Here is a 26,386-nt window from a genome sequence, read left to right as displayed (position 1 = left end):
CTGGCTCTACAGTACACTATGCAAAACTGCATAATCCGTTTCCTGCTTTACCTCCGGACTTTCCCACAGTTCTTCCTCTTCCTTCTTTATGTGGAAATGATCCTGGAGCTGCAGTCCATGAACAGATTCTCCTTTACAGGAAACAAAAAAGGGTTTGATTGATTTTGTTATCATTGTGTATATTTTCGAGAGGTGGGACTTGATTAAAAATGAATCTAATTAATGAGAAAATTTGTAATGAATTAATCTAAATTAATGGCCTAACAGTATTTGACATAAGAAACAACATTTTTTTTTTAGTTGAAATGGATTTTGGTATATGACTGAAACAATGAAAACAATAAATGAACTTAAACAAAATAGTGTTTGCATCACTGAGTGCTAATATAATGTAATGAATAAATAATATGATTGCATTGTTCAAAAAGCACAAACTTAAATTTAACTAAGCTATATTCACACTTTTCTGGATTTTTTTATAAAACAAATGTGTGTTTGTGTTTTAAAAGGAAAAAACAGGACTTAGTCCAGAACATTCCAGAGAAGTAGAAACTGAACAGTGTAAAATAGTTAGAATATCTGTGGCATGAAATAAATAGAGCAACTGATGAAGCTGATGAATTTAGTTTGAAATATTCTTTCTACATCGCAGGTGATAAGTTGGGTCAGACAATGCTATCTGTAGCAGTGCTTCTAGCCCCGCCCACATCCTCTACCACAGAGAGTGGTCGACTGTCTACTATCATTTATCCACTGACTTTGTTCATTTGTCACTTATGGATTTATTCATTTTGGCTCTGAACCCTGTCTGAGTGTCCAGTGTGGTTTGGAGACACTGTCTGCTCCCACTAAGACTGTTGTCCGTGCTAGCTGCTACATGTTGGCATTAAGCTGCTAGCTGCTACGTGTTAGCACGTGTTAGAGGTAGAAGCTGAGCCTAGAAGAGCTCTGGTGATAGTGCCGTGTCTCCCCAGGTGATGATGTGGATGGTAAAAAGGAGGTGTAGTGTGGAAAAAAGTCTTCATTGAAGCTGACAAAATAATACAAAGTTTATTAAAACAAGCAGAATCAAAAACCAGGGCAGAGACGGAACACTGGAGGAACAAAGGAGGTCAAATCATGTTCTGAGGCAAAAACAGGAGAACTGGAGATATCAGTTCAATGAGAGCAAACAGGGTCAGATCATGCTCTGAAGAAATCCAGCTTGGCCATCATATATATGGACTGACGAGAAATCTGAAACCCAACAGGTGGAGTCTAAGGCTTTAGCCTTAAGGCAAAGAAAGGAAGTCACAAATGTCTATTACGGTGGTAGAAGTCCCATACATCAACAAACGAAGGCCAAAGTTAGACTGTTTATGTATACAGCTGTAAATGGAGGAAAGATCAGCCTGGGAACAGGCAACTTTCAAGGTTCACAAGTCAATAAACATCCCAACAGCAGAACAGCACAACAATAAGCAAATTCCACGATTGACAGGCAATAAACATCCAACAGCAGAGCTACAGAAATAACTGGCTAGGATTGCAAACCCTATATGTTTAAGGCCACCTGTTGAAGGCCCATACTCAGTTTTTAAGTGAAAAGGTATATAGAATAAATTAATATCATATTAAGCAGTCAATACACCTCAATAGACAAACTGTTTCTTGCACAAGTTGCGCACAACGGGGCTTTTGTTTTCCATCCGGTGTTTTTATTTAAACTGATATTAATGCTCACAAAACACAGCAATAAACTCTCCTCTGGTTCTCCCATTTCTTGTGTTGTTTTCTGTGCATCCAGAGCTGCCTGTCTCCTGGTTCCTAAATCTAAACAACCACGGCAGGCCTCACACAATAATAAACAAATCAGAAGATACGTAAGGCGGGTCTTGACGAGTCGTGTCTAGACACCTCACACAACACACCAACTTGTTGACATGCTTTCAGAAAGAAAGATCTAGAGGACAGACTCCATCTGAGATAGTATGTAGCTACCCAATTTTGTTCACTGTTTATATTGCTCTGTGTGTGTTATAGTGTTAGTTTACTCATGTAAAAAAACTAACACTGCATGTGTTTTCTTCTCTAAATAACTCTCTGTGTAGCAGAGCTGCTGCAGCTAACAGGGCTGATTATACATTCTTAAAGAGACAGTGTCCTGAAGGTGATTTACTTTAAAAACGACTTTCTGCAACTCAGAGCTGCCCTGAAAAAAGCAACACCACATAATTTAATCACATTTCAGCCTTAATGAAGGAAAAAGTCAAAAGTTACACAAAATGTTGTTATTGTGCTGCTAGTGATTAATAAAAGGGTCTTTGTGGCTCCACTGACTTTGACCCATTATTGTTTTTCACGTAAAACTATTTAATATACTGTATATACTTTAAAATAGTCTTGAAATGATTTGAATGAAAAAAATTGTGATGTGATCGTGGGTTTACAAAGAATAAATCGTGATAAGATTTTTTTTCCCCATATCGCCCACTCCTACGTGTGTGTTTTATTTGTTTCCAAAGGTGCATATTTTAGGTTTATTACCAAATACCAGTAATGCTATTGTACAACTGTATTAGATACGAGCAGCCATTTTGAGGTATAGGGCTACAGCTGTGCACGTGTTTAGTGAATTATATATTAAACTTAGTGATTTGACTAAAAGCATATTCATAGTTATTGTTAAAAGATAAATATATAAATAGTGATTCATTTCATAGTGAAAATAAGTAAAAAGGGTAAAAGGTATAAATATATTAAATACATTGGGTTACAAACAATGTACATTTTGTATTGTATTTTTGTAATTTTTGAGAAACTGTAATTGTGTAAGTATAATGTGTGACTAGTATAGCTTTACTAAGCTATGGCCACATGGACTTTGGGACTCTTTAAGGCCATTTAGAATAGAATACGTATCTGGATTACTGCTGTGGTTGATTGTGAAAATATGTTAGAGGAAGAACAATCTTTGGTGTGAAGTAAATGCAGCTGAACACGTGCCGTCTCCATTCTTTATCACAGGCTGAGTTACAGCTGAGTACTTCATACACACACACGTATTCCCTCTGAACCCCAGAGGAGCAACAATCTTATAATTATTTTTGTATGTAATAGTGTATTTCCATGGACATTGAGTCTGCTGCTAAGACATTCATTCAATCAAAAATCACTTGATGTTTTAATGTTTTTTACGTGATTACCTTTTTAATGACTTCCTTTCTGTTGCAGACAAGGAGAGCTGAGGTAAAGGTAGCACTGCCTTGGGCCACAGTGTTTTAAGTGGGAGCCCCCTGCCTCTGTCATCAAGGCATCAACATCTGTGACAAACACCTACAACATGAGACATGTCCCCAGATAAATGATGGAGAGTTGGTTGAAATGAAATATTGACAAATAAATGTATTTTGTCAATTTTTTTAATTAGTTTTCATTTCTAATTTCTGGTTGATTAAAACTCGCATGAGGAGGCCACAGTGCAGGGAGAGCCGCTGGCATGGAGGTGAGGACATCTGTCTTAAGTAGAAATCCAACGTTTTAAAACAGGCCAAAGCCATGTTAAAAAAGGGCACATCGTCTTTCGCTGGAACACATCATGTCACTAAAGTCTTATTCTTGTCATTTTCTGAAACTTGGCAGCCCTGGTGCATCAGCATTATGACACCTCTGACTTTTATAACAAACCACTTTATTTTAATTGTTTTGTTTCAAATATTTAAAGGTTCTTGAAATTCCAATTACAATGGTAAAAAATACTAATGAGAAATACAAGTTGATTGCGTTTGAAAGGGTGTACTTGTATTAATATTGTAGCGACCCGGCAGGACTTTGGGGGGATTTGATGGGAAGTTGTGGGGGAAGGAGTTGCCCTAGTTTAGTCGGATAGGCCAGTTTTGTTGGGAGCGGAAGAGGAATCTAAAAGAAGGGGGGAATGAAGAAAAAGAGTGACTCCTCGTCCAGTGGGCTAGTTGAGTTAGCTTATCCGCTTTTGTTATTTTCCGGGCACTCCCTCCAAACCCAGTATTAGCCTGTTTTTGAGGGTATAAACCCGGTTCATCCGGTTTAAACGGCAGCCCACTCAGTGTCCCTCGTCATTCCGGCTAGGTAGGCCCGTAGTGTCTGTCCGGGCCGCAAACGCTACAATATGATATGTTATATTACATTAGTGGTTAATTTGGTCTAACAAAAATAATTTGTGGAAAATATGTCGTCCAGCAAAATCTGGTATCGGCCCAGGCCTAGGCTCTTTCACTTATCGGCCGGTCCATCTTGTGCACTTCCTTCAAATTTGTAAATATAGCTTATAAAAAATAATCAGACATGGTACGTGAATAGTGGACCTCGTAAATTTACCTTTTCAAAGTGAGAACTCATACTGTCCTTTTCACACACAAATCTGGCTTTACTTTATCAATAACATTACATTTTATTTATAAGCATTTTTCAAAACTACTTTATAGTTAACAACATAAAACCCTCAGCCTGACATTTGAAAAATCCTCAAATATTAACCGTCACAAAAAATAATTTATATTGATTTATTGTGACCAAGTACTGTACCTATGATGAAACTACAGGCCTCTCATCTTTTTTATGTGGGAGAACTTGCACAATTGGTGGCCGATTAACATAGTTTTTTTGCCACACTGTACTTCAGTGAATTTATAGTTGGAAATGGTTCATCCATTATATTTTAATACCGGTAGGGAAATAAAACATGAAATATGATTATTCACGTGTTAATGCATACAATTTTATTACGTAGTAGTTTCTGTGACAAGCACAAAGATAACATTTTTTGCCACTAATCAAGAGCCCTGAGTGAATGTCACCTTACAGCAAGGTATGAATGGTCCACCTCCTTTCCTTCTGTAAAATCAGGTCCACAACAAGCTTTTTTTGAAATCCTCAAAAATGCTGTTTTTTTCACAAAAAATTGAGCCGACTGGAATTTTGTTATTACCCTGGAATCCCCCCATTAGGTATCAATGTTTTGGTGTGAGAATGGTTGGTGGTATTGCAGTAAAAGACCTACACCACTCTACACACACAGACAGACGGACGACGAACTGATGACAATACTCTTCAGCCGAGGCTGAGGGTAACAACTACAAAAAAAAACAAACTACTAGAAAGCAGAGGTGGTCAGTTGCTTTAATATTGCTTCTCCCATCTGTTTTACAAAAGTGCTTGAATATGTGCATCATTCCCGCCCTCTGGAGACCTGGGTAGTCGGTGTTTTTTCGTCAACCAGGTGTAGCCTGCTGTGTGGAAGTGAAGGGACTGCCCTTTCTTCCATACTGCTGCTAAGCTGCTCCTATCAGTTTTTAAAAGTGCTCATATCAGCCGTAACTGACATCTGGACACCTCCTCGAGTCTGAATATGTGTAATATAAATATGAACACTATTAAAATACCAACAATCTCTGGAAAAACAAACGCTGTTAGGTTGGAAATATCAACAGAGTAAACAAGCTTGTTTACGTTTTTTATCCCTCTCAACCTATGACCCCCCCAGATCGCAGTTCCAGAGTGTGAAAAGGCTTATTGGCCGGCAGCGTGGACAAGACATCTAGCCTTTTAATATAATAGTGCCAGTTGGAAGTATGTATTTATGTGGGAGCTTAAGTAGAGTTATCAATTATGGCCAAATGAGTATGTGTTTGAAGGTTGGATGTACAAAAAGGTGTACATACTCTAGTGTTACAAAGGGGTATACTGTATGTGCGGGTGCAAACTAAAATAGCGTGTGCATTTTCCCTGGTTTCATTCTATGGGACATGCACATGATAAATGGATAAAGTTGGCATCAATGCTGTGGGTTTAGGTGAAATCTGATGAGAAAAAAAAAAAACACATTTGTACAAATAAAACTATTTAGCATTTAACATTTCTTAGTGCAGGGGTGATTATCATCCAAGGTTAGTAATTAATATACAAACATATGTAACTTAGCGAGCAGACTGAGAATACTTCATCTCTCAATCATGTGTGTGGCTCACACTTCCAGAGGAAGCATGGTGGTGGTGTGTGTGACCTCACTACTCCTGCGGGCTCGCACATGCACGCGCTTCAGCCGCACACATGCACACACTCAGTGAGTCACATCAGGTTGAATCTCACGCCCCAATGTGTGAGACTTGAGAGCTTTGCTAATATATCAGTGTGAGTGTAGCTGCTCAGATGGCCTTCCCCCCTCTCCGGTCTAACCCTCCTTCTGGTGTAACCTGCGTTGAATTCGCTGTGATTTCAAAATAAATTAAAATGAACATTTTGAAACGTAATCACCACAAAAGGATCAGTCAAAAGTATGTTTCCTCAAAAGAGAAGTCCACAGGAGCTCAAAACTTGTGAAAGAGCCTTAAACTCTCTCTCACTCGTGTGTCTGCTTGGCTATGTACGGACACGTCTGGTGCGTGACTCTAGCTCACCACTGTGATTGGCTCTGGCATGCACCGGAGTGGAGCTGTGCAGTGATTGGTTCTGGGCGCACACGTGACTCTAGTGACTGTGCTTCGGTGGACAATAAGGCTGTGTCCGAATATTCCCTCCCATCCCCTTTACTATCCACTGTTCCTTCACCTTCACCTTCACAAGGGTATAAATAGCGGCCGTGATAAAAAGGAAAAGAGGCTCAATGCTCCCTTTTTTACTTCCTTTAGCCTAGAAAACACTGATGCATCCTTTACCAAAGGAGGCGAGATAATGCTGACCCACAATTTCTTTTGGCGATAACATTTAAAGGGGCAAGCACACCTGATCGCTGACAAGTAAAGGCTGGGATACACTGTGCGATTTTTTTTCAATCGTTGCACTCAGCTCCAGCTCAAACTGTGCAACTCAGACGCAGAGTCGGATGTGAGCAGCTCACGATTCATGTTCTCACACTGTACTGTCCAAAGCTGAAGCTTCGCCATTAAAACAGATGAAGAAGAAAAACCCGGAAGTGGAGAGACACTTGCAAATCTCAGCAAAAAGAGCTTTAAAAAAAGAAAACACGGCGATGTGATGGACCAGGAGCTGGATGGACAGTACAGTCCGTCAATTTTACAGCGGTCCTACGGTGTTCGCGCATGCGCAGTGTGAGCGTTTACGGTAAGCCGGTCCGTGGCACTGCTTCAACTGTGCGATACCCTCACAAGGAGCTCACGAGGAGCGACTGGATTTCAAACATGTTTGAAATCCTTACGACCTACCATTGCTGATCGGGAGCTGGTCGTGAGGTGTTAATCGCTTCTCGTGACCCCATGTGTACTACACGATGCACGACACACGATCTAGCAGAGACTCGCACGATCCCACAAAATAGTCGCACGAGTCAAAAATCGGCTCAAAATGGGCCAAAAATCGCACAGTGTATGCCTGCCTTAAGGGAGATCATGTAAGTCATGCAGTAATGTGCTTTGAACAACTTTAAATAATGAATCTAAAACCCATCTCGTATTATATGTAAGACATTATCAGATTATAACTGACAAAACACACACTGTTCAAGAAAAAGGGATCAGATACGCCACAATTATGCAATAAAATAAATTAATTTATTTAATTGCAATAACAAAATCAGAATTTCTTTATTGATCCCAGGGGGAAATTGCTTTTGTTACAGCCACAGAACACATCACAAATAAAGAATAAAAACATTAACAAAGACAAAGAAGAATAAACAATAAATAAGTGTATAATTAAGTGAAGACTGTTAAAAATAGGGGTCAGAAACACACACATTACAGTAGTAGAAAAAAGTAGGATAGATAATAATAGTAATAATAATAATAAACAAATATATACCAATATGAATCACATATTTACAAAATAATACAAATATACAAATGTGATTTAGATATATACAACAATCATGGAATGATTTCCTGTGGCATTTCTGTGGAGCACCGTGGTTGGATCAGCCTGGTGCTGAAGGTGCTTCTGTAATTGACCAGCACATCATGGAGTGGGTGGGACACATTGACCAGGATGGATTTCACCTTGGACAGGCTCCTCCTCTCTGTGGCACTCGACACCACTGACTCATAAAACATCCTCAGCATTTTCCTTCAGATGTTGAAGAACCTCAGCCGTCTCAGAAAATAGAGGCAGCTTTGGTCCTTCCTGTAGAGGGAGTCAGTGTTCCTCCCCCAGTCCAGTTTATTGTCAATCACCACTCCCAGGTATTTGTACTCCTCCACAATGTCCACGCTGACCCCCTGGATTAAGACAGGGCTGACTGGCCTTTTGGTTCTCCTCAGGTCCACAATCAGCTCCTTGGTCTTTGTCACATTGAGCTGTAGATGGTTCCGCTCACTCCATGTGACAAAGCTGTCCACAGCAGCCCTGTACTCCAACTCATCCCCCTCCCTGATACATCAAACCGCTGCAGAGTCATCGGAGAACTTCTGGAGATGACAGGTGTCAGTGCAGTAGCTGAAGTCCGTGGTGTAGGTGGTGAAGAGGAAGGGAGAGAGTACAGTCCCTTGAGGGACCCCGGTGTTGCTGACTACTTTGTCAGACACACAGTGTCTCAGGCGAACATACTGTGGTCTGCCAGTTAAGTAGTCCACAATCCAGGTCACAATGGAGGAGTCAACCTGCATCTCTGTCAGCTTCATACCCAGTAGAGCCGGACGGGTGGTGTTAAAAGCACTGGAAAAGTCAAAGAACATGACTCTCACAGTGCTCGCCGGCTTGTCCAGGTGAGAGTAGACACAGTTGAGCAGGAAGGTGATGGCATCCTCAACTCCAACCTTGGGCTGGTAGGCAAACTGTAGTGGGTCCAGGTGTGGTCTTATAAATGGTCGGAGCTGCACCAAGATAAGTCTCTCCAGGGTCTTCATGATGTGGGACGTCAACGCGACTGGTCTGTAATCCTTGGAGCCGCTGGGACGTGGCGTCTTTGGAACAGGAACCAGGCAGGATGTCTTCCACAACGATCAGATGTATAATTTACGCATGATCACTGATGGCACAATGGTTACATTTGAGAGTGTGTGTGACACAGCGCTGCTCAGACCTGCGCTGGATGATGGTCAGTAGATCATCTTCAAAGAATGCAGACTGGTTGACAGACTGTGTAGTTGTATTAACTCAGATCAATATCAATATTACTAGGTTTTAAAGTTGTTTAAAAAAAAAAAAAGATTTTTATTGTGTATTTATTTTTCTACTTTAATAAATGTTTGAACAGCAGACAGAGAACTCCATCTGCCTCAAATGTCAGTGCTTGTGCGCACTGACGTCTCCACAATAAACGAGCAAAACGCTCATTTAAGTAGGCAACTAATTTACTACCCTTTATTTCAGATCTTTGTGAATCCGGCCCTCAGAGTATAACTTACCTTGCTTTATACAACCGGAAATTCAGAGTTTCTTTTATTTGAGCACAAACATACTCAAAGTTTTAACACAACCCGCTTTCTGGAATACCCCTCTGGTGATGACAGAAGGAAAAAACAAACAACATAAGAGGAAAAGTGTTACCTGAGTAGTTTGGAATGGGGATTTTGAAAGGCTTGGAGAGGATAGCTCGGATAAATGCCTCCTGTAGACAGATTTGAACAGATGTTACGTGATCAACATCTGCATTTAGTAAAAAATGCCAATGAAACGTGGTTCGTTGCTTGTTTCCAATGCTTACGTGTTTATCTCCATCACTACAGGCCGGTCGGTTGTTAGTGGGAGTCAGAGGCTTTCTGAACTGAGAAATGTGGCTTTCTTGCAGCTCAGTCTCACTTTTTCTTCTTTTCTCCTGAGAAACCAAGCAGTGTTAGATCACGATTGAACAGGAAAGTAGTGCATTAAACACAGATCTGAGTACAAACTACCACATCTGTACAATCTTCCACATACACACACATTACAAACATTATCTTTATAATCATTATTTGGATAAAGCAATAACTGCAACTAGGGCTGGGCAACATGGACAAAAATATCACATCACGATATTCTACTTATTCTTGCACAAAAAAACCCCAAATTTTGCACAAAGGTCCAGTCTCATTCCAGATTGTCCCAGCTGCAAAAACAGGCCAATCGTCCTAAAGGTGGCGCTACAGTACGCCTCTAAAATTTAAACTTTGGAAATTCCCAATAAATCAACCATATTTGCTACAGATTTCCCCAAAACGTTGCCCCAACAACACTGAAGAAACTGTTGTACTCATGTAAACACACTACATACTGATTTTGACATCAGAATTCGTACGAGTAGTACGTTAGGATGACATTTACAACATGGCCTATCAATCTGAGCTCAATGTGTTCAAACCGTAGAACACAGATGGAAAAGTTGTTCATGTTTTATTAAAGAGTTTCTCAGTCACCATCATGAGTAACACTCCTACTTTTCTGAGTGTCCAGTCCTGGTCCACCTCGTCCTGGCTGCGTTTGGCCCGCTGACTCGGTGCTTGGCTCCTCCTCTGTGTGTGGACAAGTGATGACATCACAATCTTTATCAGGTCTTGATTTATACGTCACAGTTTTCATCAACTACATTTTTTCGAGTGACGATAACAAGACTATGAGTAATTTAAAAAAATACACGTGAATGAAAAGTGTATCAAAATATATTGATATTGTCATCAACAAATAAAAATCAAACTCCGGTTGTAACGACGAGGTGACGTTACTTATGGACTGTTACACTTATGAACTGTTGTAATTTAAAAAGAGTCAATTGTAATACTGTGACAAACTGCAGTGCTTAATGAAATTAAGAGACACATTTTTGTTGTATTGGTTTAATTAATTTATTGGTCAAATGGTGAAGCACATGGTTCAGGCCACAGGATTCATCTAGTGATAAACACAGAAAATCCATTTCAGTTTAATTGATAAATAACTTATCAGTGACATGAAAGATAAAACAATTAAATATGTTCTGGTGTTTTGCATATGATTGAGATGTGATCTTCAACAAAGCTTACCTGTGCATGCTCTCTTCCTCTTTCCTGAGGTGTTCGGGTAAAAGAATTCCCCAGGGCTTTTGGACACCTTTTTATAGTTCCAGGTGGGAGAAACCAAGCAGAAACTAGGAACAGGGGAGCTGGATGTGTGTAGCTCAATGTAATATGTAGTTTAATAATTTAGGAGATGTAAATAAGATTAATGATATTAATACAGGGTTAGTGTTTGTGATAATGTCTGTTAGGAAGTGTTTGTGTAAATATTTATGCTGTACTTTTAATATGCACATTATATGTCACCCCATGCTTGGTACAGGCTAATTAGTGGTACACCTGTATATAAGGACATTCATTCTGGTCAGTAGAGAGTGGAATGGAGATTGAAGTACACGGTGCTTGTGGTGCAAACTAAAAAATAAACAAACAGATAAAACTGATGCATCAAAACCTGGAGCCTGGTTTCCTTATTGACTGCCTCCACTGCTACGGTTGATCCTTGACAACGGTATAACTTTCAATAATTCATTCAGAACTCATACGATCATGTGGCCTTTAGGGCTGTGCGATATAGACCAAAACTGATATTTCAATATTTTTTCTTAAAAATGGTCATATATATGATATAGAGCTGCACGATTATGGCCACAATAAAAATCAACATGACTTTGTTCATACTGTAATCATGATTAGAATCACAATTATTTATCATATTTGGTAAAAATATTTTTTAGTTTAGTTATTATGGCACTACTTTTAAACAAATATGTGTGGAGTTTACAGCGCAAAAGTAAGCTTTAAAAATGAATTATAATTAAAAAATAATAATTAAAAAACAATTACCCCAATAATTTAAAATGTACCAAAGGCTAACTGAATAAATACACTATTACAGAGTGCAGAGCCTGTTTAAATGTAAATATTGCCAACAATCAGGTTAATCTAATGTGGCAGTAAAAATGATGGAGGTATATTTGTGTTTTTATCATTATCATTAATAAAATTTAAATATTTTCAATCAAAAATAAATATTTTAAAATCAAAAAAAAAAGTGATCAAATGCTAAAAAAAAATCATGTGAGACCCAAATAATTACATTTGACACTTTTTTTTCATTGATTGAAATGTTTTAGTGTTTGGTTGAATAATAAAGACACAAGTGTACAACCTGTAATATGGCCCAAATACAAAAAAGATGACTTCAATCAAAAAAAAAATTTAATTTTAAATGTTTTTTTGCATTTGAACACTTTTTTACGTTGATTCAAAATATTTATTTTTGATTGAAGTAAATTAAATAAAAAAAAAGGTTTTTTAATTTAAGTTTTTTTTTTTTAATTCAATAATAAAGACTCAAATCTACCTCCATACAAAATTGTGATCACAATTAAAATTCAATTAATTGTGCAGCTCTAATACAAGATAAATCTAGATAATTTTAATTCAAATGAATTCTTACCAGAAAGACAATTCTGGGTTAAATTTGCTGATGTAAAATGCCACACAGGCACAAGATGTGACAAATTTGTATTTTTCGACTATAAGGGACAGCACGTGTGAGTGAGTTCTTTAGTAATCCATCTAACCGCGCTTTTCATGCTGTTCTGAGAAGTAGAGAAAGCAGCGACTCCTGAAAATAATTATTTAATACAAAATCCAATGTTGGTGATATTGTAATTTCTGTATCGTCAAAATAGAAAACTCGATACATCTTGAATATCGAGATATTGCCCAGCTCCAGTGGTCTTACTCATTATTCGCATCAAATATTTCTCTGTGTGTTTATAAACATTAATTCCATCCAATATCAGAGGGGTATTCCATAAAGGAGGGTTAACAAACTCTGAGTCTATCCATAAACTCTAGGTCAACATACCCCGCGATGGGAAACTCTGGGTATCTGATTCCATTACAGCTGGAATGAAGTGGGTCAATCAACCCTGAGTATGTAAACCTTGGGTTACTTACGTGGACGCGCGCCATAAAAAGCCATCATCAATGGATCGAAGATGACTCGAGCTGCCATGGCAACCACCAGGAAAATAGTGATTTATTCACCGTAATGGGTGAAATAAGCCGGTGTTTGAGGACTGAGCCTGTTCTAAAGGTGCGTTCAGTCTTTAGTAACTATAGTGGCTTAAATCACCTGTAATTAGTCACACTTTTTGGTCGCTTCATCACTTTATTGCTTCAGTGACGTGACGAGCGGTGAATAATATGAATAAAGTGTGTCTGAGGAGACGTGTCAGCAGCATAGGATGACTGCATAGAGTCCTCCTGTTACACTGGATATAAAGACAGTAAATGCCGCTTGATATCGCATCATTTATATTGATTTTTAATGTAATATTGTCGCCAGAGTCCTCTCGACGTCCTAAAAAATGTCACAAAAAAACACTGAAGCGGGACGCGAACCATCACTTCCAAGAGCAGCGTCACAATTCACTGTGCCATCATACCTTCAAAGAGCCGTGATCTACAGATTTAACTGTATAACAATATAAAACAACAATCGAGCCTTAAAAGTGGATTCATTTAAATTATCATCTCCTCCTTTATATTATCCACAGGTTTGTATTCAGGGAACTTTACTACAGACGTCAGTAGATGTTTTAATGCAGATCAACCTCAGTGACTTTCACTTAATGATCTACATCCACAATATTATAAAGAAAACTACCGTTTGCACAAAAAAAAAAAAAAACGTAAAGCAACACATTAGTAATGATGTGATGTGTGTGTGATGTTACTAATGTGTTTCAGAGAAAAGTGTTAAAGTTCATTAAAGTGTTCAGGTGGGCGGAGCCAGGTAGAAAAAACCTGCCAGCGACCAGGTTTAGTTCACGGACAACGTTTCCATGGTAACATACTCAGAAGAACATACCTCGCGTTTAGGACTGGGATACTCAGAGTTTCCCTCATTTGAGCCTGAACATACTCAGAGTTTGAACATAACACGCTTTATGGAATACCCCTCTAGTTGATCAATGCTAATTGACACTTTAAAAAAAATGCATAAACTCTTTTAGTAGACATTTAGTTGACTATAACGACTAAGAACTTGCTGTGAGAAGCAACGTAGCTTTGACTGACTGATTAATAATTATGAGCTTGGTTGGAAAGTTAAGTCCAGCTCCATGTACTACAGGCTCGGTGAAGCTGGATAATTCAGGATATGTTGATCCAGCTTCTTGGAACAGGGCCCGGGTCCTGTTAGCAGTGAACACAGTATGAAGGAGTTCATAAATGACCTTACCATGACTGTCAGTCCGCCTCATGTCTCACACTGTCCTCAGTAAAACACTGGAGACTCTGTCTCCATGTAGAAAAGCTCAGTGCACACACAAGCATGTTCGCGCTAAAACTTTCACAATACTACTACTTCTTCTTCTAATGGTTTCCGGCAGGCTGTACACTAAAAGAAGCGTAATGCTGCCCTCTTCTGTTCACTTAGATTCACTCCATTTTAGATTCTCAAATAGAGGTTGGAAGATTGGAGATACCTCACGACTGCCTTATCTATTAAAATCGACTCTGTTCTTGGTGCAAATATTGACTTTATTGAAAACACTGTCAGCCCAAGAGTTGAAAGTTCTTTATATAACATTCCCCTTTCAACAGAATAACATCCACAGGCCAATAGAACATGGGAAATAGTCTCAAATTGACCACACTGACATAATCCATCCAGATGTTTGCCTATTCGATTTAAATATGCAGCTAGTCCACAATGCCCCAGTCTTAATCTGGTTATCTTAACTTGATTTGATCGGCAAGTTGCCCACAGGAGTCTAGTGCCCTGCACACAAGATTGACACTTAAAATAATGCCTCCCTCTAGACTCATTCTCCCACTCCCTTTGCCAATGCTGATACACAGTAGCTTTGAAAACACTGACACACTCAGCCTTCCCCAATCGGACCACATATTCAATTTCCGTCTCGAGAAGAGCCTTCTTTGCTAGCCTATCAGCAGCTTCATTCCCCACAATACCTGAATGAGATGGGATCCAGGAAAAAACAATACTAGACCCCATCAACTCTATCCGGTGAAGGCAACACAAAATCTCTACCACAGTATCTATCCTAGCCCCAGAGGGATGGTCAGAAATTGCCTGTAAGGCAGCCATGGAATCCGAATATATATACGACATCTCAGGTTTATTTCGTTCAATCCAATCTAAAGCCCACCTAATGGCTAACAACTCAGTCGTGAACACAGATACATAATCAGATACACGCATACTTTCACAACACTACGGCAAACACCAGAGGCCAAAACACACGAGACCGCGCATTCGCCGCCTTATTGGTATACCTTTTTTTTTTAAATTTTTTTTTTAACAAGTGTAGATACAAATAAAAAGGCACGTATTCACATGAATACAGATTATAAACAAGGTTACAAGACATAAAAGACAAAACAAAAAAGAGCTAAGGGGCTAAACAATGTACTTAATCAAATAACAAATTGAGCTATAAGCATTTTCACACTCTGAAACTGCGCATGCGCGACATGGAGGGGTGTCATAGGTATATTTATTCATTTATTTACTTCATTTAAACTAATATAAATACAATACAACACAATGTAATATATAAATGAACATACAACTACAAAGGAATAGGAAGACAATAAAAGGAACAGACAACATAAAAATAATGAACTATATAATCATAAGGGATGGCTTTGGTGCCCGTGTTGATATATTTCTTGAATGTTTTGTAAATGTTTATGGCCTTATGTTTGCAGTGAATTCAATTGTGTAAAAATACTAGGTTACAGTATTTTGTTTTGAAAGTGATGTTGATTTGGTTTGTTTTGGCTCCATTTGGCTTTGTGTATGTGGTATTTAGCAAGGAATATTAGGGTTGGTTGTTTTTCTTTTGGACAAAAAACCTATGAGCCTATAGGCCCATTTAAAATACATTTTAAAAATAAATACATGTGTAACCCACCTAAAAGTTACTGTGATTTGATGTGTTAAGTATTCAGCATTTACAAATACATATTTAAGTTTTCAGTAAATCATTAACAAAGTATAAGCTTTCTATGTCAATGTGTAAGCAGACAAATGTGGTGGGGCTATGTCCTTATTTTATTTATATATTTGTGTCCATTTTTAGGATTATTATTTATTTTTTTATGACACTTTACAGCAGTTGACAGACACTTGAGGGCAAAATCCTCTCGGTAGCAGTGTGACTGTGCGTTTACTGTCTTTACCATGTGCACTGTGGAGGGAGGTTGAGTGATGGTCAGCTCTCTTTAAAACTAAGGAAAAAAGGATCAAAACCTGGGATTTTTGGCGTGGTGTCTGAAACTGTGTACTTGTCATGATAGCCTGGACTGTGTGCAAAAACTTGTGAACAGCCTAAGCAGTTTGTGTGCATTGTTCTCTGTGTGAAGTCATTCATTTTCTATGGCAAAGACTAATTTGTTTGTTTTGTCTTTACCCCCGAACCAGGACATCATTTAATGAAAGTGGTGAATCAAGACTTTGAGTTTCAGTTTTCACAAATTTTGTTTAGAACCGGTTACACATGGATTGAGATTCACTATTTTATTATCATAAACACTTTAGTGCACACAGCCAGGACAGAAAAGCTCCTCAAAATGCATTACAGATGCAAAGGCATACAGGGAAGGACTTGGTCCGCAGGAAAAGTTACGAATTAAGGACGCTGGGCTTGAAATCGTATTGTTGCTGGTTTGAATCTCACTCGAGCAAGTCCCTTAACCCCAAACTGCTCCCCAGCCAATAGTATGTGTCTGCAGACCCGGAGGCACCAGCTACAGGACTGCACTCTTCTTCTACGGCTGCACGTTTACAGCACAAGAAGAAGAAAGCAGCTCTGTAGCTGGTGCCTCCGGCTCTGCAGACATACCCTTCTCTGCCCAGGTGCCGCAAAAAATGGCTGCCCACTGCTCCTTATGGATGGGTTAAATGCAGAGGACAAATTTCATATCTGTAATAACATACAATATATTACCAATAATGGTGAAAGCCCAGGTTACTCTCTTACTCTTACAAGTTACGCTTTATTGGTGGTGCAGATCTAGGGTTGCCACCCGTCCCTTAAAATACGGATTCATTTGGGTTCAAATGCCGAAAAGCCTAGGCCTCCCCACAGTCGCCCCCCTGAAACCATTGTATATTCACTACTGGCTCTTGACCCTGAAAAGAAACGTCTGATCTCCAACATTTGCAGTCTGAACAGCTCTATCGGTGACAGTTTAGTTTTGGGCCCCAGGGAGTCTTGGGAGAAGGAGCTAGGGACCCCATTATCTGAGGATTATTAGCAACGGGTCTTGAAGTTGGTGCACTCCTCCTCAATCTGCGTGAGGCATGGCTTCTTACAATGTAAAGTTATACATAGAGTCCATTACACTAACCTGAAACTGTCTCGGATCTACCCCAATGTAACCGACTCTTGTAATAGGTGCAAGCAATCTCCAGCTGACCACTCCCACATGATTTTTTCTGTCCCAGGCTTGACACATTTTGGTCTGATATTTTTACGTCTCTTAGTGCGGCATATAATACAGTCATTACGCCTGATCCTCTCTTAGCCCTGTTTGGTACCCCCCAGCATACAACCTCCAAAACCGTGCAGACCGTCCTTGCCTTCACCATCCTGCTGGCCAGGCGTCTCATTTTGCTCCCTCACCCTCCATCCCACCAGAGGTGGATTAAAGAGCTCTTAATGTCAGTTAGACTGGAGAAGTTAAGATGATCCCTTAATGGCTCACTAAAGTAATTTGAAATTACTTGGAGACCTCTTGTAAATCATTATCCGTCTGATGCTAATGACTGATAAAAAAAAAATATGGAATTGTACCTTATTTGGCCCTTAAATGAGGCGTTACGTACTGAGGAAAAATGGAAAGCTGTTGCACAAGTGTGTGTGTGTGTGTGTGTGTGTGTGTGTGTGTGTGTGTGTGTGTGTGCGTAGCAGTGACTGTGTTCTCTCTCTCTCTCTGTGTGTGTGTGTGAAAAAATGTCCAACTCTAGAGAGTTTTCAGTGACTCATGGTGATCTGTCTGACATCAAACAGCCTCAGGAGAAAAACACTGTAGCTATGAACAATCTGAGAAGTTCTTCATACATCCATCATCTCCTGAGGCTGATACAGTAGACACATCATGATTGGATTGTAAGCTTGATTAATTTGAAAGACTAATGTGATTTGATTTAATGTTTAGGATGTGGAGGTTTTAAAGTCGAATGAAATATTTATTTATTATAACAGTAGCATTAGGTAATATAAACAGGCATGTTATGTATGACCTTTTAAAAAAATAGGTTAACATTAAATAAATACATTAATTTTTGATTTTACATTATATATATTCCCTTGGTTAAAAATGTTTGTAGAGATTTCTGTATATTCTAGTGGTTCCCAAGCTGGGGTATGTGTACCCCGAGGACAGGGGTCTGTAACCTGTGGCTCTTTGACTCTTTTGCAATGGCTTCCTATAGCTATAAGAAAATAATGAATTGTTATTTCTTACAGAGGGTATTAATGATAAATGACATTGACACCAAATAAAATCATGATTAAACAATTTGTCAACCTAAAAATTAATTGTATTGTGTAATAACTGTCATCAACCATAAACTTTCCTTACACCTGTGGCTAACTTTAAGTTTCATATCCCTGGTAAGATAACAACCAACAATAAGACTATTCTGGAAGAAAATAAAGATTTTATTTGTGTTGGGAAATATTTAATTAACTGCCAACATACCAGATTAATAAGCATACTTGATATGTTGCATCTATCAATTAGTATTATATATATATATATATATATATATATATATATATATATATATATATATATATATATATATATATATTTATGTGTGTGTGTGTGTTGACCGATCAAATTCAGGGTTATTTTTTGTAGCACTACAAGTACATCAACATTTTTTAAAAATTATTATTAATAACATTGTTCGATATAATTGTAACTAGAATTTTATGCACTATATTGTCTTCATTGAGGGCAAGGCAAATGTATTTGTATAGCGCATTTCATACACAATGCAACTCAATGTGCTTTACATGATAAAACATTCAACTGTTTAAAATCAATAAGAACATTTAAAATCATCAACAAACACATTACATCAACAACATGACCAAAAATCTTTCTCTCAATCATATGCAGTAGAGAAAAAAAGTGCCTTTAACTTTGATTTAACAATAGCCAGTGTAAAGACTTTAAAACTGGAGTAATGTGTTCTGATCTCTTTGTTCTGGTTACGACCCGAGCTGCAGCGTTCTGAACCAGCTGTAGATGATTGATGCTCTTTTGGGGGATTCCTGTCAGAAGACCATTACAATAGTCCAGTCTGATGGAGATAAAAGCATGGAACTTTCTCCTGATCTTTCTGAGTCATTAAACCTTTCACTCTGGAGATGTTCTTTAGGTGGTAGAAGCTGTTTTTGTGATAGATTTGATCTGACTGCTCAATGTAAGATCTGAGTCAATCAGAACACCAGGGTTTTTGACTTGGTCTTTAGCTTTTAACGCTCGAGACTCAAGATGCTCGCTGATAGCAGTCCTCTTTTCCTTGTTACCAAAGACAATCACCTCCATCTTGTCATGGTTTAGTTGAAGGAAGTTTTCACTCATCCAGCAGTTTACTTTTCTAAGCAGTCATACAACACCTCAATGGGACCATAGTCATCTGGGTTCAGTGATAGATATAGTTGTGTGCCATCTGCATAGCTCTGATAATCAACCTTACAGTTCTGTAAAATGTGTCCTAAAGGAAGCATATAAAGGCTAAACAGAAGTTTAGATGGTTGAGATGGTATTTTTTTGGCTCCAGAAACATTTTAATCCAGGTGAGAGGAAGCAAAATGGCTCCTTTGAGAATAATGGTTATAGACCGCTGCCATAGGGGCACATGAACACCTTTCAGGAGGTTCACACAAACATTTCAGGTAATTTTTCAACATTATAGATTTTTTTTACATGCACACAGACAATGAACAAGAAAATCAGAAATAAATCAATAAAAAGGCCTAAATTCAAGGCTAATAATGGACGAGACAAAGGAAAGAGTTTAGACGCGCCTGCAGACACAATAAATAATGTATACCATGAGCTCAGAGCCAAGGTACATGGGGCAATAACATTTGGTAAACACTGTTCTATGTCAAAATGTTTCTATTTATGAGGATTGTGTTCACGGTGACGTGGGTGTCCTTTATTTTCTTTTCTGAAAGGTGACAACCTGATGCAGATCCATACAAGTCGGCTCCCTCGTCTTGGATCAATGATATATTTCCTCCTTGTTTCTGTCATTAGACCAGGGGCAGACTGGGGGACGAACATGTCCCGAGAGTCATTAACAGACCGACCCACTTCATACGAGGTGTGGGGAGCCAGCCAGCCAGTCGGCAACATAAGTTTCATGTCCCTTGATTAAAAAAAACTGCATTTGATGTTGCTTTGGACCATAACCATATAGTAATCTTTAACTTGAACCCTTAAGTTGCAACAGTAAAATAATTACAGCAGTATAATGATTTTACAGCATGTAGTGATTTTAAGGCAAACAGGTCATTAACATATGACTAACCCACCAACCCAACCAAGCTCCAGTATCCCTTATATTTTAATACAAGTGTACAGGAAATCTAAAATAGCCACTTGTCAATGTCAACAACTTAAAACTTAAATACAAATGTGATTAGAATCTGGTAGGCCTACATTTGTTGACATTAAAATGCTGTGAACATTCCTACTAGGGCTGGCCGATATGCACCAAAACTCATATATCAATACATTTTCTCAAAATGGTGAATCTCAATAATTTTTATTTCATATCAAGTCTGACCAGAAAGACAATTCTTGGTAAAAAAAAAAAAAAAAAATTGCTGATGCAAAATGCCACACAGGCTCATTTATTAACAAACAGCTGCACAATACAACATCTCCTGTAAGGGACAGTATGTGTGAGTGAGTTCTATAGTGTGGCTTGTTATGGGTTAGGTCAAACAAGTATTTTTATACAAAATACGAGATATATCTGTATATGCGACTTTGTAGTTTTCTATATTGCCAAAATAGAAAACTCAATACATCTTGAATCTCGATATATCGCCCAGTCCTAATTCCTAAATTATAATACAGCCTAAATTAAAACATAAATGGGTATATGAAGCACATGTGTTTATCTATTATACTTACAGTTCATATACAAGTCAACACATTGCATATTTGCTGTTAATTTCATGTTGCTTGTATTTAAGTTAGACATTTACATTTGCAGAGCTGCCAAGCCTTATGCTTTGAGCGTGACAGTCACGCAATTTGACGCATTCTCACACCACACTTGACATTTCTCACGCTTATATTTCCCCATTCCCCATTTTTTTATGATAATAAACTTTGATCCTCGTGGCATGCCGTAGCTCGAGTAATTCTGATTGACTGACCGAGATAGCTAATCCATGTCTCCTTGTGCCTAAATCTAACCAACCATGGCATGCATCACACAATAATAAACCAATCAGAAGCAATGTAAGGCGGGTCTTGACGAGCCCTCTCTCGACACAGAGCGTACCGACTCGTCGGCATGCTTTCAGAAAGAGTTTCTAGAAGTCAGACGCCGTTTGAGAGGGAATGTAACTACCCAATTTTGTTCACTGTATATTGCTGTGTGTGTGTTATAGTGTTAGTTTACTTGTCTAAAAAACTGACCCCCCTCCCCCCCAGTGCACGAACACACAGTCAGCTGTGTTAGCGACTGTCTGTCAGAAGCTCAGTGCAGATGTCTGTCTGTCCTCAGTTCTGAGTGTTAAACACTGAGAGATGTTTGAGGAAACACTGCATGTGTTTTTCTTCTCTAACTCTCTGTTGCTCCTCAGCAGAGATCTGCTGCTGTAGCTAACAGGGCTGTTTACACATTCTTAAAGAGACAGTGTCCTGAATGTGATTTACTTTAAAAACGACTTTCTGCAACTCAGAGCTGCCCTGAATGAAGCAACACTACATAATTTAATCACATTTCAGCCTTAATGAAGGAAAAAGTCAAAAGTGACACAAAATGTTGTTATTGTGCTGCTAGTGATTAATAAAAGGGTCTTTGTGGCTCCACTGACTTTGACCCATTATTGTTTTTCATGTAAAACTATTGAAAAAAACAAATGGTTTATGTTGCCTATTTCCATTTTGAAGAAAAATATAGAGATATGAATATTGGTCCATATCACCCAGGCCTAATGCAACCAAAGCAGTAACGTTTTATTTTGTAAAGGATATGATTGTCTGAACTGTGTGAAATGAGGCGTTCAAATACTGTTTAAATTAGGATTTTATTAACATGAGTGTTACCTCAATAACAAATAGAAATCACTTGACAGATATGCGGCCTTGTTATGCAGCAAGTGTTGCTAATGCTACACTACTTAAGATAAACAAAGTAAAAAGACTGTGTGTGACTATAAGAACATGTCAGCCCTTTTGTTTGATGTTAGTTGTACTTGGAACCAGTTTGATAAATTGCTTACATACAATTTAAAAAAAATATTTGAAAATTACCTTGTCTTAAATGATCTTTTATTCTTTTTTTCATTAGGGTCGATGATTTTAAGTAAGTGTTTGTGTGTGCGTTTGTGCTAGACATTAACTTACATTATTTAAAACTCTTATTCAGCTACTACCAGTGTTATGAACACTGGTAGTAGCTGAATTGCACTTGTAGGTTATGTCAGCATAAATACATAGTAAATGAAACAAATGCCTTGTCTAATCTAATGTTCATTTGAACTGTTCTTATGATTATTTTTGTATGTAATAGTGTTTTTCTATGGACCTTGAATCTGCTGCTAAGACATTCATTCAATCAAAAATCACTTGATGTTTTAATGATTTTTTTTTTTTACATGATTTGCTTTTTAATGACTTCCTTTCTGTTGCAGACAAGGAGAGCTGAGGGGTATTCCATAAAGCGGGTTATGTTCAAACTCTGATTATGTTCAGGCTCAAATGAGGGAAACTCTGAGTATCCCATTCCAAAAAGCGAGGTATGTTCTTCTCTGAGTATGTTACCATGGCAACATTGTCCTGAACTAAACCTGGTCGCTGGCAGGTTTTATCAAAGAAACCCTGGGTTTCTACCTGGCTCCGCCCACCTGAACACCGTTTCTTAACACTTTAATGAACCTTAACACTTTTCTCTGAAACACATTAGTAACATCACACACCACAGACGTGTTCACATAATTACTAATGTTGTGTTGCTTTACGACTTTTTTTTTTTTTGTGCAAATGGTAGTTTTCTTTCTAACATTGTAGATGTAGATCATTAAGTGAAAGTCACTGAGAGGTTGATCTGCATTAAAACATTTACTGACATCAGCAAAGTTCTCTGGATAAAGTTCATCAGTAAAGTTCTCTGGATAAAAACCTGTGGATAATATAAAGGAGGAGATGATCATTTAAATAAATCAACTTTTAAGGCTCGATTGTTGTTTTATATTGTTATACAGTTAAGTCTGTAGAGCATACATCTTTAAAGGTATGATGATGAATGCTCTACAGACTTAACTTTTTTAACTTGTTATTATTTTCATTTAATTCTTTTTTTTGTTTTCCTCTCTTCTCTAAGTTTTATTTGTATGTACTGTGTGTGTGTGTGTGTGTGTGTGTGTGTGTGTGTGTACACACGCACTAAATCTGATGTAATAACCAGTACGTAATTGCGTGTAATGTGTACATTATTGGAACGCAACGACGTACTGGTTATGACGTCAGACTTAGTGCGTGTAGTTCACAGTACACGGTGTCGAAACGCAGAGTGAAAGTTCTCTCTGACACTACAACTTCTCTCCAAAGCCTGAGCATTTAAAAAGAAAGATAAACAATGGTAAGACAGGATTTCATTGTCTTCATCTGCTTTATATTCATAATTGAACAAATGATTAGATTTTGCAATAAACAAATTAGCATATGACCAACTGATGTCATGATTAAGTGATGCCAGGATCCTGATATATTGTTTTCTCTCTGCAGCGTGAGATTATTTCTATTCATGTGGGCCAAGCTGGAGTCCAGATCGGTAACTCCTGCTGGGAACTTTTCTGTCTGGAGCATGGGATTCAGCCAAACGGACAGGTGCTTTCTAACCAGGAATCTGGAGGCGGAGGCGACTCCTTCAATACCTTCTTCAGTGAAACTGGGACAGGGAAACGTGTCCCCAGAGTGCTTTATGTAGACCTGGAGCCTACTGTCATCGGTTTGTAATCATATCATTACTCATTATTATATGATTATATCAGAACTATGACTAACAAACTTATAACTATACACAGAATACTTCTTTATACTGGAATCACTGTGAACACATTATCATTTCTTTTAAATATCAAGACAAAACAATGCAATTCTGTGATACAACAAACCCATTGAAAAAATATACAACCTATTTTAAAATTTAAAATTACAATAATACAACATAACACTTACAGGTATAGTGCAAATGTCTCAAGAAACAATAACAACAATGGTGCAAAAATCCAAAAACAATGTAAAACAGTGCAATCAAAAGTTAAAATACAGTATATACAGTTTCAGTACAAGGACATTTCTACTTTCCTGTTTGATTTTAGGTTTTGTGTTACTGACAAATCAAATCAAAGAACACAATGTGCAAACAACATAATATAATTACTGTATATAGAATAGAACAAGAATTAGAATAAAATAAATAGAAATATGAGCAGAAGATTAACATATAAAGTTACAGATTTTTAGTATTAATATTCAATTAGTAGAAAACATGTACAGTGATTGTAAAGGGTGTGTTTCACGTTCATTATACCTTTTTAAATTATCATTTAAAAAAAAAAAAAGAAATGTGGTGCTATTTGGCCCCTTCCAGCAGATGGCGCCCTGGGCCTGTGACTAAACATCAGGAAAACTTCACCAATTAAATAAGTCATGTTTTTTTTTAAAAAAAAAAAACGTCGATGGATTGAAGATTATTCTGAATTGTGTATTTCATTAGATTATTTTGAAACTACATAACTTTACTGCTTTGATTTTCTCTATAGATGAAGTGCGAACAGGAACGTACCGTCAGCTGTTTCATCCAGATCACCTCATCACAGGAAAAGAGGATGCTGCCAACAACTATGCCCGAGGACACTACACCATTGGGAAAGAGATCATAGAACTTGTTATGGATAGGACTCGTAAAATGGTACAGCTAAAAGAAATGAAAGTTGCAGGAAATAAAACCTAATCTTAAAACTAATAAGGATTTTATTGCTTTTTTTTTACAGGCGGATCAGTGCACTGGCCTGCAGGGATTTCTCATCTACCACTCCTTTGGTGGAGGCACTGGCTCTGGTTTCACCTCCTTGCTGATGGAGAGGCTCTCTGTTGACTATGGTAAAAAGGCCAAGCTTGAGTTTGCTGTCTACCCATCACCCCAGATTTCCACTGCTGTAGTTGAGCCTTACAACTCCATCCTGACCACCCACACCACCTTGGAGCACTCAGACTGTGCCTTCATGGTGGACAACGAGGCCATCTACGACATCTGCCAGAGGAACCTTGATATTGAGCACCCTTCATACCCTAATCTTAACCGTCTCATGAGCCAGACCATCTCATCAATCACATCTTCTCTTCGTTTTGATGGAGCTCTGAATGTTGATCTGACAGAGTTTCAGACCAACTTGGTGCCTTACCCTCGTATCCACTTCCCAATGGCCACCTATGCCCCGGTCATCTCTGCTGAGAAAGCCTACCATGAGCAGCTGTCTGTGTCTGAAATCACAAATGCCTGCTTCGTATGGCAAGCCCTTTTAACATTTAATAAGTCTGGCGGACATGGAGCAATTTAGTTTTCACTAGTGGAAATTACATTTGAACATGTTCAAATGTAATTGTGACATGTTGAAATGTTAATTCAAGATATCTGTAAAGCCATTTTACAGATATTTCAACATGTCAAAATGTCATTTCGACATGTAGAAACTGAATTACAGATATCTGCAATTACATTTTTACATGTAACAATTGAATTGCAGATATCAGCAATTGAATTTCAGATAACTTATTAAATGTTAAAAGGGCTTGCCATATCAACGCTGCCATTGCAGCCATTAAGACCAAACGCTCCATCCAGTTTGTGGACTGGTGCCCCACTGGCTTCAAGGTGGGCATCAACTACCAGCCTCCCTCTGTGGTTCCTGGAGGAGACCTGGCCAAAGTGCAGAGGGCCGTTTGCATGCTGAGCAACACCACTGCCATCTCTGAGGCCTGGGCCAGACTAAACCACAAGTTTGACCTCATGTACGCCAAGAGAGCCTTTGTCCACTGGTATGTTGGAGAGGGAATGGAGGAGGGAGAATTCTCAGAGGCCAGAGAGGACATGGCTGCCCTGGAGAAAGATTATGAAGAAGTTGGCGCTGATAGTGTGGAAGATGAGGGAGAGGAAGGAGAAGAATATTAAAGGGCTTGATGTAACTGCA

The 26,386-nt window shown here is 38.4% G+C and overlaps 1 protein-coding gene and 1 pseudogene across 4 annotated transcripts; one reads left to right on the top strand and one right to left on the bottom strand.

The window, feature by feature from the left end:
- On the bottom strand, nucleotides 1-25,234 carry LOC114458797 (DNA repair and recombination protein RAD54-like). 4 transcript variants are annotated; one of them, XM_028441181.1, is made up of 5 exons: nucleotides 24,982-25,234; nucleotides 10,323-10,397; nucleotides 9,614-9,724; nucleotides 9,457-9,517; nucleotides 1-131 (listed from the first exon to the last, which is right to left on the bottom strand). In XM_028441181.1, exons 1-5 carry the CDS (start codon nucleotides 24,994-24,996, stop codon nucleotides 7-9), a joined length of 387 nt encoding a protein of 128 aa, XP_028296982.1. In that variant the 5' UTR covers nucleotides 24,997-25,234; the 3' UTR covers nucleotides 1-6. The 4 variants fall into 4 exon arrangements, with proteins under 4 accessions (XP_028296982.1, XP_028296981.1, XP_028296983.1 ...); XM_028441180.1 differs by lacking the exon at nucleotides 24,982-25,234 and adding an exon at nucleotides 20,134-20,218; XM_028441182.1 differs by lacking the exon at nucleotides 24,982-25,234 and adding an exon at nucleotides 14,137-14,245.
- On the top strand, nucleotides 23,684-26,386 carry LOC114458799 (tubulin alpha chain-like; annotated as a pseudogene).

The sequence above is a fragment of the Gouania willdenowi genome, unplaced genomic scaffold, assembly GCF_900634775.1.
Source record: "Gouania willdenowi unplaced genomic scaffold, fGouWil2.1 scaffold_188_arrow_ctg1, whole genome shotgun sequence".
In the NCBI taxonomy this organism is placed as follows: domain Eukaryota; kingdom Metazoa; phylum Chordata; class Actinopteri; order Blenniiformes; family Gobiesocidae; genus Gouania; species Gouania willdenowi.
This window is presented reverse-complemented; position numbering and strand designations above follow the sequence as displayed.

Excerpts from the sequence above, each read along its gene's own strand:
- LOC114458797 (XM_028441181.1), bottom strand. Across the intron at positions 9,725-10,322 it reads AGGACTGGACACTCAGAAAA|GAGAAAAGAAGAAAAAGTGA; the intron begins GTAGGAGTGTTA and ends TTGGTTTCTCAG. Across the intron at positions 132-9,456 it reads CCCCATTCCAAACTACTCAG|GAGAATCTGTTCATGGACTG; the intron begins GTAACACTTTTC and ends TTTCCTGTAAAG.